Source organism: Nyctereutes procyonoides, unplaced genomic scaffold, assembly GCF_905146905.1.
Source record: "Nyctereutes procyonoides isolate TBG_1078 unplaced genomic scaffold, NYPRO_anot_genome, whole genome shotgun sequence".
Taxonomy (NCBI): domain Eukaryota; kingdom Metazoa; phylum Chordata; class Mammalia; order Carnivora; family Canidae; genus Nyctereutes; species Nyctereutes procyonoides.
Genome location: NW_026575128.1, coordinates 9,355,743 through 9,373,140, shown reverse-complemented (window position 1 = coordinate 9,373,140; position 17,398 = coordinate 9,355,743). Strand labels below are relative to the sequence as shown.

The 17,398-nt window shown below is 45.5% G+C and overlaps 1 protein-coding gene across 1 annotated transcript in view; it reads right to left on the bottom strand.

The window, feature by feature from the left end:
- RAB3B (RAB3B, member RAS oncogene family) overlaps nt 1-17,164 on the bottom strand; it is a 71,685-nt gene extending 54,521 nt beyond the window's left edge. Inside the window, exons 1-2 of the mRNA XM_055342123.1 lie at nt 17,147-17,164; nt 9,186-9,413 (exon numbers count right to left, since the gene is read on the bottom strand). Of these exons, the coding sequence (XP_055198098.1) occupies nt 9,186-9,413 (228 nt within the window). The 5' untranslated portion in view covers nt 17,147-17,164. The remainder of the gene's footprint in view (nt 1-9,185; nt 9,414-17,146) is intronic.
- Between the last annotated feature and the right edge of the window lie 234 nt (nt 17,165-17,398).

Here is a 17,398-nt window from a genome sequence, read left to right as displayed (position 1 = left end):
CACCATGTTGTACGCCGGAAACAAACGGAACATTGTGTGTCAGCTATCTTCAAAAATAAATTTTTTTACACAAATTTTATATATAGGCCCCCTCAGAGGGGGCCTACACTCTGTCCCTCCCACCAGCTCTCTGGGCTCATCTCTGACCACTGTCCCCCTGTTCCAGCCACACAACCTTACTGCTCCAGGAGTGTGCCAGGGAATCCCCTGCCTCGGGGCCTCAGGGCTTCTGCACATGCCATTCCTTCTGCTTCTTGTGGAGGGAACAGCTGCACCCCGTGGCATATGACGCAGAGGCAGGAGCTGTGACTGCAGGTACCAGAGGAGTCCAATCCCCTCACAGGAAAAGCTGCACAAAGCACACTACTGCGACACATGACCTTCCTTCATGTCAACCCCCTTTCTTGGGATGTCTCCATTTCACCCTCCCTCTTTCCCCATTCTGGAGTGCCACCCCCACTGCCTTCCTCCCAGAAATCTTTTTTACCCACTCTTCCCAATACTGAACTCTTCCCTTTAAATTTCCATTGCATTCACTCAGCACCACGCATTTTAGTTTTTTATGGTTTTCTAACTTCTTTTTTATCTCCCCAGCTAAACTCTTTGTGCTATTAGGGCACAGCTCTGCTGAGGGAGTCAGCCACCAACCATCGCCCTCAGCACGGGACTGAGAAAGCATTCAGGGGGGCGTCCATCAATTCCCAAAAGACACGCGGAGTCCAGCTCAGAGCACGTCCAGATGCCGGTGCCACGAGTCAATCCCTGGGAGTACCAGAGTTAATAATAACAAAAACTACAAAGTAATGATCATTTAGTAGGTGCCAGGCACGAGGTTAAGCATCATCTTATCTCATTCTCTCAGTACTATGTAGGTGCTACTGAAATTACCCTTATTTCAGAAAGAAGAAAGCGAAGCACAGGCCGGTAACAGGACCTGAACAAGGTAACAATGGCAGGAATGGGTTTGTAGCGTGGGCCTGGCTCACCGCTCACCCCACAGCCTCTGCTGCTGAGGACAGGCTGCACTGCTTCCCAAACATGCAAATCATTTCAGGGAATGTCGGAACACTGCCATGAGGCAAAAGCTGAGACCAGCCTGGACCACAGACCCAGAGAGAGACAGCCCTGCCTCAGAGGACGTTATGATCTGTGAGACCTGACTCATTACAATACGGCCACCTCCTCCATGAAACCCTCCCTGATGCTCTCAAGCTGAGAGGGAGCACTCCCTGTCTGAACTCCTTTAGAGCTTTCTGTGCCTCTTGAGGCATCATTCATGTTTACAGCATCATTAATATTTGTACACATGTTACATCTATCTTATTGCACCAGTGCCTCTCAGAGGAAGGGATGGGTCTCACCAGTCCCTATCACAGCCAGCTATATGACGTGTCCTAAAAGCAATCACGCTTTGGCAAATGTCTTTTCTTTTGTTGGTAAAGATCTTCCCCAGCATTAACCTGAAAAACTCTGACTCATTTACCAAGACCCAGCTCAAGTGTCCCCTCCTTTGTGAAGCCAAAAATAACTTCCCCAGGCAGAGGTAGCAGCTCCTTTCTCTCTCCTACAGCACTTTATCTCCTTATTGTACCATTCCTATTGTATCATAGCTGTCTATTTGCCCTCATATGACAGTGCCTGGAACGTAATAGGTACGGGGTTATTGAATGAATGAGTACACAAATGGGTTGTAGGTATTTATTTTTCTACCACACCAGTCTGGGTAGAGGTAAGGGGGTGGTGGTGACCCAAAAAATGGAGGCCCCTTGAAGCCCCTTGGAGCCAATAAAGACTTCTGGTTAATTCATTTGCAAATTCCAAAGGCAGACTATGCCTGCAATTCTGATTTGACTTCCCATAGTCTTTGTTGTGATTTAAAAAATAAGATTAAACCTCTCCAGCAGCTGGTTCCTACCGGCTTTGGGGAGATGAAAGTGTCAACATGTCTCTGCAGCCACACCAGGAAACTTGCTGCCTAGAAAAATCAGTTCTGATTATCATAAGAGCTAAGTATGAGATGTTGTACTCAGGAACTGTTTCCATATTCCTGGGGCCACCGGGACCTGTCAGAGCCCCAGCATCCCTATTCAGCCTCCAGCCTCCTCTGTGCTGCCTACCAGTCTCTCTATGGCTGGCCAGCTTATGTTCAGGTGGCCAGATTTCACCTTCCTGAAGTGGTAGGAATAACTCCGGAATGTGTTAAGAAACCTCACTGTGGGGGCAGCCTGCGTGGCCCAGCAGTTTAGCACCACCTTCAGCCCAGGGCGTGATCCTGGAGACACGGGATCGAGTCCCATGTCGGGCTCCCTGTGTGGAGCCTGCTTCTCCCTCTGCCTGTCTCTGCCTCTCTCTGTGTCTCTCATGAATAAATAAGTAAAATCTTTTTTAAAAGGACTGCTTAAGAGCCACAATCCTTCTTAATGTAGATTTCTGATATGATTATATTTCCCCACATTCCTAAGCTCCATTACATTTATTCCATTCTTTTTTCTTTTTTCTTTTAGAGAGGGAGAAAGAGAGAGAGAGAGAGAGAGAGAGCAGAGTAGGGAGGGGCAGAAGGAGAGAGAGAGAGAGACTATGAAGCAGGCTCCACACCTAGCATGGAGCCCTATGCAGGGCTTGATCTCACAACACTGAGATCATGACCTCAACCAAAATCAAGAGTCCGATGCTTAACTGACCAAGCCACCCAGGCACTCCATATTTACTGCATCCTTATATTACTTGTTCTAAGGTATGTCTTTGACATTCTCAGATTTAATATTCACTACTTTTCATAATTTTAAGTGACTCTCAAGCCATGTGGTAACCTAAATTTCTTCAAGAGGGTGGTGTGGAAGTAAGATAGTTGGTTAGTAAGTGAATCTAGCTGGTTGCTTCCCAACAGCCTATGTCATCTGGTCTTATTGTTCTCAGCTCCCAGTTATGTAGGAAGTCACTTGTTGTTACCATAGTATTCAGGATTCCCAGAAAAACTCTTAAGGCTCCTCTTATTTTTCTCAGTTTTCATTATTCTGCCCAACTTCCCTTCAGAGTGAATGCTTACTTCTCTCTCTTTAATTATTAAGAGTTGTTAGAGGAGGGACTCTCCCTTCCTCCAAGAGGAAGACTGAACATGGAGATAGAGGTATCTAATGCCGACCTGGGTGGGATGCTTTAGGCATGAAGCATTAGTAAGTCTGGGCCACATGGACTTTGAACTTGGATGCATAGCACAGGAGCTAATTGCTGCTGTCCCATGTTGGCCTGCGATTGGGTTTCTTTTTTTTTTTTTTTTTAAATTTTATTTATTTATGATAGTCACAGAGAGAGAGAGAGGCAGAGACACAGGCAGAGGGAGAAGCAGGCTCCATTCACTGGGAGCCCGACGTGGGATTTGATCCCGGGTCTCCAGGATCGCGCCCTGGGCCAAAGGCAGGCACTAAACCGCTGCGCCACCCAGGGTTCCCGCGATTGGGTTTCTACGTCTACCTGACTCGAGAGTGAAGTATTAGGAAGCTCCACTTCCCTGAAGACTTGGACCAGGTGCTTCACCCTAGCTTTTATCAGTCATAAGGCTGTCACATTACTCCCCATCTCTCTGACTTCTGCATCTATCTCTCATTTGTTTCCAAACTTAAGTAGGGAAGAAAAGGAGTATTATTTCTTGATCACTCAGGAACCTTAATAAAAATTACTGCCTGTTGAGTGTTTAGTCCATGCTAGGCATTATGTTAGTGCTTTACACACTTTCTCCTTTCAATATCATCACCAACACAACAAAACAAGTAGAATTATTTATTTATTTATTTATTTATTTATTTATTTATTTATGAGAGCATGTGCATGCATGCATGGGTGAGGGGAGAGGGGGAGGCAGCAGGGGAGGGAAAGGAAGGCCAAGAATCCCAAGCAGACTCATCTAAGCCTGGAGTCCATCATGGGGCTCTATATCAAGACCCCAAGATCATGACCTGAGGCAAAACCAAGAGTCAGAGGCTTAACTGACTGAACCTCCCAGGTGTCCCCAAATTAGGTATTTTTTTATTCATGTATTTAGTGTCTATCTTTCCTCCTAGAGGGCAAACTCCACATGAGCAGGAAAGCTGTTTCCCCACAGCTAGTACAACACCTGGCACAATGTCCATGGAATGAGTTAAAGAATGACGTTTACAGTTTGGCTCCACGTAAGTAACTTCACATCTCTGACCTCAAACACCCATTCTTTACGGAGATAATTACCTCCCTGGGTCAGACCGAAGGTGGGAAAGATACAGACAAAGAATGACTGAGATCAAACACAAGACGAATTCACACAGCTGACAACGTGCACGATCCTCTGGTCTCCTGAAGGCTTCAGAGTTCTCTTTCGGCTCTCCTTTGTGTTTCCTCACTTGATCTTCATAACTACTCACGAGGCAAGAAGAGTAAGGATTATTTTCTTTCTTTGATAGTTACGGAAACAAGCCCATGGAGGCGAAGTGTCACTCCGGATCACAGGACTGGAAGGCAGAGCCAAAGAGAACTCTGAGGCCTTCAGAAGACCAGAGGATTGTGCACACTGTCAGCCATGTGAACTCATCTTGTACGTGATTTTAGTCCGAGGTCAGTTCAGTCCTCCCACAGACCCCCAGATTCTTCCCTTGACCAGCACCAGACCCAAAAGTCCGTGCAATGGGCCCCAAATGGAAGTAATGGAAGGCCCTCCCCCGCTCAACTCTTCCCATAGGCCTCTAATGGTTGCTTGGCAACCCTCACCGGGCAGTAAATGGCCTCTAGTCAGGTCTGTTGCTGTGGAGTTACCAAGTCTCTCTCCCTTCACACTTGTGCATGCTTCCACTCTCTATTAACGAGACTGCTCCCCTACCCCCACATCCCAAGTCTTCTCACATCCACAGACGGGGGCTCTCAGGGACCTATGTAGCCAGGACCCCGAACAAAGCACTACCAATACCTTCATCATCCAACATCCTCCAGAGATGATAGAAACTTCTTTTGTGAATGGTCCTGCTCAGCAATGCTCATAACCTCCTCTTATTCCCTCTCTACCTTCCACTCTGACAATGGCTTTCTGAAATCCCCTAAGAGATCAAATTGGCTGGAGAAATTTAATTGAACATTTCAGACCACGCTAGTTCTGTTTCAGCACTCCTGGAACCACAGGAGGAAAGCCTGGGAGGGGACCCAGTCAGACTTTGCATATGGATCAGGAGCAAGGAAAAAGGAACCTAACATTTATTGTGTTCCTGATATGTGCCAGGCATAATACTATGTTATCCCATGTAGCCCCCATCGACAAACCTGTGAGCCTTTTATAGCTGAAGATATTATTTATTCATGGAAATTAAGTAACTTACTAGAGCTCACACAGCTTTAAAAAAATCACAGAACCTTTGTTTATAGAAGCAAATATGTGTAAGTAGATATATATCTACCTAGATATCTAGAGGAGATATGTGTTCCTCCTTCTTCCTAAACAATTAATTGATCATCAAATTCTATAAATTATAGTTCTAAATCTCTCTCCTATTTCCATCTCTTAGGTCATCTTGACACTGTCTAGTATACATCCCAAATGGCTGTGTTCTCCCAAAATTCATACATTTGAAGCTCTAACCCCCAATTTGGCTCTATTTGGAGACGGGGATTCTAAGTTAGTGATTAAGGTTAATTGAGGCCATAAGGGTGGGGTCCTGATCTGATAGGATTAGTGTCCTTATACGAAGAGACACCAGAGAGCCCCCTCACTCTCCATAAGCACCAAAGAAGGGCCATGTGAGCACACAGCTAGAAGGCAGCCACCTGCAACCCAAGGGGAGAGCTCTCGCCAGGTATCATCCTGGCTGGCACCCTGTTCTTAGACTTCCAGTCTCTACAACTGTGAGAAAATAAATTTCTGTTGTTTAAGCTACTCAGTCTGTGCTATTTTGTTACTGCAGCCTGAGCAGGCCCTTATAACTTACCCAAACCACTGGTTTCTTTGCTTCCATCTGTCCTCCAAACTAAAGCAAGGGATTATTCTAAGATGCAAATCTGACCTTATTAAAACCCTTCTATGGCTCCCCACTGTCTGGTAATGGTCTCTAAATTTAAACCCCTGTAAGTAAGGCCATGTGAGCATATACCCACAATATTCGTATATTTACTTAGATTGTATGTACATATATATTTACTTCTGTAACAAAAGATGTTAAAATACATTAAAATTACATGATGAATATTTAAATGTTTACATTTTAATGTATTTATGAACAGTACAGACTTTTTTTTGCTATAGGAAACATATGCACACATGCACAAAATCTCTTTGCTCATTTTTTTTTGCAAAAGCTATATGATTGACTATGTCAGATCTAATCTGATCATCATTGATTTTACCTCAAAACATGTTTGACAATGAACTTGTGCTGGGAGTCAGAGAAACATCAGTTCAGCCATTTTCCATGCCTAGTTGGGCTCACTACACTGAGTATAGTCTTCAGGCAGAGATTTCTTTGCAGGACACTTTTAAAATTACATATCCATCGTGAAGGCTTATTTAGTGAAAATTAGGTAGTATAATCAATAAAGTCACTGCAAAAGCTCACAATGCTCTGAACATAAAGAAAGGAGTGAGGGAGTCACCACTGCCAGTCCTTTAGGGCAAACTGTCCTCTCTCACTTGAAGACTTTTTGAGTTCAGGATATGTGACCATGTGATGTGGAGATCAAATGAAGACATCTATGTCAATCCATATTGGAAATACTGGTAAGCATGCATTTTATGTTCATAGATAAAAATAAACTCTAATAGTTTCTTTAGCTCTGTAAACAATCATCAGGTAGGTAAACTCTGGCCCATGACAAGAAACTTCCGTATGCTGTGCAAGGTCTCCCCGACCCTCCAGCCCTTGCCTGATAGCCTATCTAGCAAATTTCTCTCTCAGCACCCTTCCCGGCTCCTCACAGCCTTGCTCCAGTTCCCCTGTATTCTCACCATGCCCCGATTTTCTGTGCTCTTACCTCTCTGTGTGTTGGCTGTGAAAAGGATGTCAGATAACACAAGAGGAAGCACCCGGCACATAACAGGTACTTAATAGATGTTTATTGATTCTCACCACGAGATGGGTGAACCAAATGGTAGTTAAACCAAAGTGGTTCTTCAATTTTAGCCTGCCTCCAAACCACCTGGAAGGCTTGTTATAACACACATTGTTGGGCCATCACTCAGAGTTTCTCATCTGAGGAGGGGCATGAGAATTTGCATTTTTAAGAGATTTTATTTATTTATTCATGAGAGACACACAGAGAAAGGCAGAGACATAGGAAGAGGGAGAAGCAGGCTACATTCAGGGAGCCCGACACGGAACTCGATCCCAGAACTCCAGGATCATGCCCTGAGCCAAAGGCAGATGCTCAACCAATGAGCCACCCAGGCATCCCAAGAGGATTTGCATTTCTTTCTTTTTTTTTTTTTAAAGATTTATTTATTTATTCATTCAGAGAGAGCGAAGAGAGAGGCAGAGACACAGGCAGAGGGAGAAGCAGGCTCCACGCCGGAAGCCCAATGCTGGACTCGATCCTAGGTCCCCAGGATCACACCCCGGGCTGCAGGCGGCGCTAAACCGCTGGGCCACTGGAGCTGCCCAGGATTTGCATTTCTAACAAATTCCCAGGTAATGCTGATGATGCTGACTTGGAGACCACACTTCTAGAACCAATGAACTAAGTAGTTTGTTTAGCTTCTCACATTTCTAGTAACTCATAATTCCTCAATACTTTTAATAGAGACTAAATGAACAAAATAAACTTTTATCTCTATATAAATTAACACTTAACTTGATCATAAGCAGAAATATGGGCTCTGTAAAACCTAACACACAGTGTAGAGAAAAGAGCACAAAGCTTGGAATCAGAAGGTCTGAGCAGGAATCCCACTTGCAACTGTGTGGTTGACCTAAGGCAAGTTAATTACCAAGTCGGAATTTTTTTCTTCTGTAAAATAGGACTGAATTAAAATAATATCTGACCCGTGGGGTTAATTGTAAGATAATAATATATGGAGAAAATTTACAAAATGAAAAGTATTGTATACAGCTAATAAGATATATGCACAATGTATTAATGTACACTTAGGTTGAATGGAGAGATAATAAATAACACATGCTTTGAATACTTTAAATCACTAATTTCCAAAATTTCCAATCCTAGAACTAGTTTATTATTGATAAGTATATGATCTACATTTTGCTACATCATCTCAAATATGTATATATTTTATTAGTACCACAGTAAATACCAACAATAGTAGCTGTGGTGGCCAGCTTCTAAGATGGTCCCCAATGATCCTCACCTCCCAGGATTCATACCCTTGTGTACTTTCCTCCTACACTAAATCAGTGAACAATAGACTACTCTAAGGCTAAGTAATAAGAGACATTGCCACTTTTTCTCTGGTTTCTTGGATCTCTCCCCCTGGGAGACGCCATGAAGATACTTAACTCCATGGAGAGAACCACATGGAACTAAATCTTCCTGCTAACAGCCAATACCTCACACATTAGTAAGCCACTTTGGAATGGGATCCTCCAGCCTCATTGTAACCTTCAGTTGACAGCAACCCAAGCCAATATCTGGCTGCAACCTCATACGAAGCCATAAGACAGAAACCAAGCCACTCCCAAATGTTTGATCTACAGAAACTGTGTAATAATGAATTATTGTTGTTTTAAGCCATCAAGTTTTGAAGTGATTTATTATCCAGTGATGGATTATGGACACAGGAACTAACATTTACTGTGCATTTATCACATTCCAGGAACTATGCTAGGAACCAACAGCCCTATGCTGTAGATGATATTATAATCCCCAAAGGAAAGGGTAACCTAGAGAGATTAAATAATTTAGTCAAGATTCCAAGATTAATAAGTGGCAGAACTGGAAATCGAATCCAAATTTCTACCTCCAAAGCTCAGATTCTTGGCCACTCATTTGTATGAGCAGGATATAGGCTCTTAGACAGTTAAGCAGTAGAAGCAATCGAGCCCCCCAGAGGGGAGAAACGTCTACAAGATCAGCAAGGGGCAGTTCAGGGGCTGGACCTTCAACAGCTCTAGTGCTTGATGCCATAAGACCCAGGAATTCCAAACTTGCCCCACCTCCCACTCCTCACACCAGCAGACTAGTCGCCCTCCAAGATAATCCCATACAAGATGCCCAGGACTCACCCAGATCTGCAGCTTCACTCGCTTCTCATGGCGGTAGACAGTCTTCACCTTGAAGTCAATCCCTACAGTGCTGACAAAGGCTGGGGTAAAGGTGTCATCGGCATAGCGGAAGAGGAAGGAGGTTTTGCCAACACTGCTGTTGCCAATGATGAGCAGTTTGAACATGTAGTCAAAATTCTGGTCAGAAGCATCTTTGACTCCAGCTTTACTATCAGTCACTGAAGCCATCTGTAGGAGAGACCCATGGTCACTCAGGAACACACCAATCCTTAACGGCCACTCCACCATTCACACACATACTCTCCACCCGAGCATCACTGAAGAAACACAAACAGCACAGAATCGCTCCAGTACTGCACCTGCCTCTAAATGTTGTCTCAGGATTGGGGTGGAACCTGGTTCCTCCCATTCATCCCTTCTGCAAATATTTATTGAGCATGTTGCTCTGGGTCAAGCCCTGTGCTTGGTAAAGGGACTACAGATATGAATCAGACATGGTGTATGACCTCTGAGTGGTCACAGATCAGAGTAAAAAAGCACGTAAACACAGGGTAACAAGGCAGTAGATAAGTCGTAAGACAGAGGGAAGCCTTGTCCAAGGAAGCTCACAAGAAACATCTAACATCTAACCCAACTTGAAGGCGTGATGGTCAAGGAGAGTCTCTAGTAGGAAGCAGCTTCTGAGCTGAGTTTTGCAAACCAAAAGCCAAAATAGTAAACACATGAATATCCCAGGGAAGGCTCACCACAGGGCATTCATTCCCCTTTGAAAAGCGTTCATAATTCCTCATAGCTCTACGACTGAGCCCAAACTGTTGAACTTGACCAAGAACCAACTAACCAAAGAATAACCTCTGTAAACTTTATCTTCCCCCTAAGCCTTGTCCCTACCGACCTGTGCCACTTTTATATCAAATTACACTTTAAATATGCCATTTTATTTCTTGCTTTGCCCTTCAGACATGTATTCTTTGTTTACAACACTCTTATAATAAAATCCTGTTCATCCTTATAGATGCAAATGAAGACTCACCTTCCCCACTCATGCAGAGGCCTCTGTGTCCCCAGAGCACACTCACAGCACTGCTATCATTTCAAAACTGTTGGAATGGGATCCTCAGCTCCTCCTTTAGACCAAGCATCCTCCTCTTCCTTTAGACCAAGCATCTTGTACTTCATGTACTTCATCCTGCATCTCTAGCCTCTAGCACAAGTCCTAGTACATAATCTGCACTCAGTAAGTGTGTGCTGGATTAATAAAAGTTACGTCATCCCTCTGGGATTTAATCTCACCATCTAGAAAATGGAGAGGACAATTTCTGCCCTTCTTTCCTTACAGGGCTTTTACAGGACTCAAATGAGATGACAATAAGTAAGACCTTAATAAACTGGTAAATCCCACACAGCTATGAACATAAGTCATTATTATTCCAAATCCTTTAAAGCCTTGATCCTTTATTTATTTGTTTGCTCACTCATCTATTCTTCAAGTATTTGTTTATGTGCCAGGGCTTCCCTGAGATCCCTGCTCTCTCAAATCTGCCACCACCTCTTTTCCTAGAACACTTTGGATCTGAACCCTATAATCCAGCACTCAGTCCCATAGTCCTGTTGGTGTAGCAAGCACCCTACTTCTCTACCTGCAATCTCCCTTATGTTCTGCAGTGGTTTGTTAGACAGGCTGTGTAAGTGATCAGAGGAGGGTGGGAGGACAGCCCTCCCGTGAGATAATGTCCAGGGTATCATGCTTTTCAGAAATTCCTGTTTTTGTTTCTCAAAGGAAAAGAAAGAGATTTTGACTGGTGGATTTATCTCTGTGAGCCTCTCAGGTGAGCTGTAAGGACAAGGAACTGGCAAATGTAGAAAGTTTAAAGCTTTCTTGAAGAAAGGTAAGACAAGTAAGTGGGGTTATTAAAAGCCCTTTAATATGCCACCACTAGCCTCCAGTGGTCCCTGTTCTCCCTTCTCTTTTCTCTCAGCTCTCAAGCCTTTATCTGAGCCCCTGAGCCCCATTCCTTTATCAATCTGCCCCATGACAACGCTCATCAGTGGGTGTGGAACATGCCCAGGACACTTGGACACTTACAACATTTACATGGAAGAAGAAGGTGAGATTGGAGAAGAGGGTGCCATTGCTTGCTTAAACTGTCTTATAGACCTAACTTTTCAACTTTTCATGATACAAGATGCAGAGCCTGTTTCAAGAATTGGCAATTCAAAGGAATTAGCCTTTTTCCTACTTAAAACTAGAGAAGCAACCACAACAACCTCACACCATCCTCCACTCTGCTGCCAGTCGTTTTTGTTTGTTCACGAGAAATTTCTGCTTTGAAAGTATTCATTATAAAAAAATTAGAAAAGAACACAAGACACCCCATCCACTCAGAAACTACCACTATTAACATTTAAATGTATTCCCTCCCTTATTTTCTTTTTCAAAAATTCTATTTAAATTCAATAAACATATAATGCTCTCCCTTATTTTCTCATGTAACAAATTACCATCTGTTTTTAAATTATATTTTATTATTTTTTCATTTAAAAAGTAACACATACATTGAAAAAAATTCTAATTTCTACTATTTGCAAACATGATCATATCACCATCTGTAGTTGGCATTATTTTCTTAATTTTTACCATAAACAATAAGTAATATGTAACCTAAGGTTTATAGTGAAGAGTTAGTTGAGCTTCCACCCCTGATCCCAGCCTCTCCTCTCCCCAGAAGCAAACATGTTACCAATTTATGCATCCTTCAGGGTTAGTCTTTGCATATATGAATATAGAGATCTGTTTATACTTTTTATCTATATATAAATGATAGCTTACCATATATCCTTGTCTGTATCTTCTATGTATATTTTAGTAGCTGAGATCATACTTTCCATTAGTTGTGTATCCTGCTCCTTTTCACTTAACATTATATCACAAATATTTTTCTGAGACTTGTACAGCACTTCATAAACATCATTTCAATTGACTACATTGTATTCCATCCTATGGATATGTCATAGGACCAATTTCTAATATTGCACCTTTATTTTTAATTATTATAAATTAAATCAGAGTGGTTCATGTCTTTAGATAAATATTTGCTCAGTTTCTTATTTATTTCCTTAAAAACAAACTCTAGAAATGGAACTGTTGGTCAAAGAATACCATGCCTGAAACACAGATTTGATCCTTACCTCATTTCAGGTCCTCTATCTCATTTTATCCTCTAAGCCTGGGAGACAAAATTAGATGGACAGACACTATTATTCCCATTTAATCAAGATAGAAACTGAGGACCAGAAATTAAGGATTTGCTCAAGCTTGACAGCCAACAGAAGAGACTAGACCTAGTACCGTGTATCGTTATAGGGAAGTTCAAAATCCCTGCTCTGTTCTTCAGCTGAATTTTTGGGCAAGTTGTATCACCTCTCTAAGTCACAGCATTTTTACTTTAAAATATAGAAAATACCACCTACTTCACAGAGTCATGGTACAAAGAGAATGAGAAGTTACCATATGTAATTAATCTAGCATGGTTTCTGAGCCCATGAGAAGTACTCAATAAATATTATTTCACTGGCCCCTTTAAGTCACTTCTGTAGCCAACTCTTGTTCAACTGTTCTCTCCCTAATCTGGACTACGTTACTGGAGCTTTACAATTAGCCACCTGCCTCCTCTTCTGGATTCATCTGGGTTTTGTCCATCCTTACACTCTATCAACACTGGACCCATAGCAAATTTTTAGGGCATGTTACTCCTTTCGATAAACATTTATTGAACATTTGCCATATGCCAGACTATTGATGTAAATGTCATATTATTTGTCTTCATTTTTTCTAATGCAACTGTTTACACTCTTAGATTTTTGGAATAAGAAGGGATTTGGGGGCAGCCCGGGTGGCTCAGCAGTTTAGCGCTGCCTTCAGCCCAGGGCCTGATCCTGGACACCTGGGATCAAGTCCCACGTTGGGCTCCCTGCGTGGAGCCTGCTTCTCCCTCTGCCTGTGTCTCTGCCTCTCTCTCTCTCTCTCTCTCTCTCTCTCTCTCTCTGTGTGTCTCTCATGAATAAATAAATAAAATCTAAAAAAATAATAATAATTAAAAAAATTTTTTTAAAGAAGGGATTTGGGAGTGGCAGCTTTATCATAACAAAAAGCCTGGCTCCCAGTTTTCCCATAATTCAATGTATGAACTTGGGGCAAGTCACTTAAACTCTGAACCTCAATGTTCTCATCTATGATATGATATGAAAGAAAGCATAGCAGAAAGCTGCTATGAATTTAAAATAAGAGAATACATATAAATGTGCTTCATACACCATGTTGAGAAAAACACATGTGGCCTCCTGGAGAATCACCAGGAAAAGTGCCTGCTTTTATGAGGTATGTCTGCCACAGGAAGCGAGGCAAGAGTAGAAACTAGTTTGTTTTCTTTCTTCCTTTTTCTTTTTCTTTCTTTTTGATATTTTATTTATTTATTTGACAGAGAGGGAAAGAGAACACAAGCAGGGGGAGCAGCAGAAGGAGAGGGAGAAGCAGGCTCCCCTCCGAACAGGGAGCCCAATGTGGGGCTCGATCCCAGGACCCTGGGATCATGACCCAAGTTGTAGGCAGACACCTACACAACTGAGCCACCTAGGCACCCCTAAAAATTAGTTTCATTCAGTTCCTAATCTGATCCACTTCCCTTCATTTCCCAGGTTAAAAAAAATGAGGCTCCATAAAGACAAGTGATTTGTCCAAGGTTATACAGCAAATCAGTTGGAGTATTATGACTAGACCTTGTTATTTAATGACTCCCAGATTGGATTAGGCTCAGGGAAATTTAAAACTTCACATTTTTAGGGTGAGTAAAGAAGCATATCTAGCAACCTGAGCAGCTCTTTCCTAGCACTTGCTACCATACTGTCAACATCTGTTTATGGGCACACAGCATAGCTTTCCCAGTAGGTGGTGTGAGAATAGGGAGGGGCCGGAGGGCAGAGAGGTTCGGTTGAAAGGTACATTCCAAGGGAATCTTTTCGGAAGGTGGCAGGGGCTACAGACATTTGGAAGAGAGGCCAAAAGCAGCCCAGCAGGCAGCCGCCTGAGGCAGATATGAGTGCAGAATGTATTTATAAGATAAGCATCAATCCGATCTTCCCTGTCTTTTGTGGCAGTCACAGAAATGATAGAGCGGCGGAGCTCACTGTCTCCGTGACAAGCAATAAAGATGAAGGCCCAGGGACTATTTGGGAAGTCATCTCTGGTCCCAAGCTGGGGAAAAGAAGGAAATGGCCCCTCCAAAGACAAATAAGGCTTCCAGTCTGATAGGCAGCAGAAACAAGCACCTAAGGAAGAAGCTAACTCCAGAGAGGAAAGAGAGGAGAGAGCCCTACTCTCTAGTAAGAGGTCAACGCTTTACATTTAGTAAACAAGTGAATGAATGAACTCTTTTGATGGACAGAGCACAAGATTGAGTCTGAGACCTGGGCTGGGCCCAGCTCTCTCTCCCCAGTTGTGAAACCTTAGGCTGATCAGTTTCCTCATCTACACAATGAGTTAACAAAAGATTTCCTAGAAGAGTGCTGTAAGAATTATACTCTCCCAGTATATGGGAGAGTGCTTTATAAATCTCTTAACAATTTTTTTTGTCTGTCTGCTTCATGTTTTCTTCTACCATGTCATCCTGGGTAGTGGAAATAGCTTGGGGTTCCAAATCACACAAACTAGATCCAGCTTCCAGGTCTGTCATTTATTAGCTGTGAGACCTTGGTAAGAAATTTTACATGACTAAGACACAGTTTCCTATTTGTAAAACAAGCATTGTTGGGGAAATTATAGTCAATGTTGGTAAAGCATCTAGATAATACACGATATACAGCAGGTGCTCAATAAATGTACTCCATCTTCTCACTGGGAACATTTATTTAGGATAGGAAGAGGAGTTGGGCAAATGTGGACCTTATCATATTATAGATAAACTCCTCCCTAAAGCCATACTTGACTAACTTTTCTAATTCAACCTTTTTTTGGACATTCCCCAGGCCAGCACCACCAGCCCAGTGCAGCCCACCTCCTCACGGTTTCTTCCAGTCTCTTAGAGCCACAGAAACCGTATCATATTAGCTACCACTTATTGCCCACCTACTAACTGCCAGGCATGCTCAGTGCTTTCAGTGTATTCCATCTCACACAGAATGTAGGCACGCCTGCATAATACCAGTGGCCTCTCTCTTTTGTACACTGCTTTATAGTTTATGAGGCTCTTTTCACCCATGTTATCATATTTCATCCTTACAATAATTCAGGGATGGGGGATGAACAGGTCATTTGTTCCTGAATGAATCAACATTCACGGAGTACCTCCTGTGCATCACACCCTGTGCTGTACTCTGGGGAGATGGGGAGGAACTGTAAGGAGTTCCGAGCTCAGGGGGGAAATCTTTTAAAGCATCCTCTATATATAGGTTATTGGTATCTCTCTTCACATCATATTCCTTAAGAAACTGGAGATTTATTTATTGAACTGGAGATCATTTTAGAGTTTTGCCTTTTCCCAGAGTGTTTCCTCTGATAGGAACACACTGTGCTCCACTGCTGGCCAATCCTTCATGACCAGAAAGCCTTCCCTTACCCATCCATCTTCTTCTGGCAAAATGTCTTCTCTGGCTAACACACTACCAAGGCTTCCCACTACCATAGCCGGGGCTTTTCATGGAATTCCAGGGTCTTTCTCCCTTAATATGCACAGAACAGGTGGGCACCCACCTGTGAACACATATTCCTTTTATTGTCCCTAACCCCTTTCCATCTGAATTCCAGGAAGTTGAGATGGAAGGCCTTGCCTCTCTTGCATTCCGCTCCACACCTTAGCAGCTTCCAGAGGCTGTCTCCTTGCCCTCCCTAAAGTCCTTCCCACATTTGGATTCTAGAACAGAGGCGACCAGTGGATGAATTTTTCTGTCCAAAATTCTCTCCTTGTCTGTGATCCCAGGTGGCAGTGGAACAGAGTTCAGTGCCTGCACCCCCGCGCCAGCCTTCTGAGTGGCTAGGACACGTTCAGCACCCGGGTGCCCATGGACTTCACTATGGGCCCCATTATGTTTCCACCTTCACACAACCCACACCTGGCTTCCTCCAGCCCAACCCAGCACACCCACTGCGCGGTCTCCAAGCTCCCGACGGTTCCTCCGCTCCCCGCCCGATCCCGCCCGATCCCCGCCCGATCCCCGCCGGATCCCGCTAGCTCCCCGCCCGATCCCCGCCCGATCCCGGCCCGATCCCGCTCGCTCCCCGCCCGATCCCCGCCCGCCCCCCGCCGGATCCCGCCCGCTCCCCGCCGGATCTCCGCCCGCTCACCGCGGGATCCCGCCAGCTTCCCGCCCGCCCCACGCGCGATCCCGCTTGCTCCCCGCCGGCTCCCCGCTGCCAGCCCCCAGGCGCCCGCAGCCCGGGTCCCAGGCCACCGCCCTGTCCCCCGCGCCCCGCCCCTCCCTCCGCAGTCTGGGTAGACCCAGCCGGGCCCGTTCCCCGCTCCGGGCCGCGCCTCCAGGCCCCCCACGGCCATCCCGCCCGCCGGCCTCGGGCTCCGCGTCCCTTCCGCTCCCAGCTCCCGGCTCACAGCCCGTCGCCCTGTTCCTCGGTCCCCGAGCAGCACCCAGAGCTGCCCAGCGCCCCTCCCCTCGCGGCCCGCACCCCCGTCCCGCACCGTCTGGCTCAGTCCGTCCCTACGTGTCCCCGCCCGCAACGCCCCGAGTCCCCCAGCGGCCGCTCGCGCTCCCCCACCTCCCGCCGCCCCTGCCCTCGGAGCAGCCCTCGGCGCCCCTCCCCGGGCCAGCGCCTCGCCCCGGCCGCGGTGCCCCTCCGCAGGCCTCCCGCCGCCCTGCTCCTCGGGGTCCCTCCCGCCGCCCGCGCCCCTGGCCCCGCTCGCCGCCGCCAGCGCCCCGATTCCCTCCAGGAGGGGAACCCGGGCCGCGCCCCTTACCTGGGACTCCGGGCGCGGGACGAGCGGCTGGCCGCCGGCAAAGCAGCGGGGCTGCAGATCGGGCGGCCGGGGGCGCAGCGGGGCTCGCGGACCGGGCGGGGCGGGCGCCCACGGCGGCTACTTCGGGCTGAGGCGCTGGCGACTGCGCGGAGGCCCCGCCCACGGCCGCCCAGGCCCCGCCCACGGCCGCCCGATGGGGGCGGGGCCCGCGTCCGGCCCGCCCCGCCCCAGGCTCGAGCTGCCGCCAGGTGT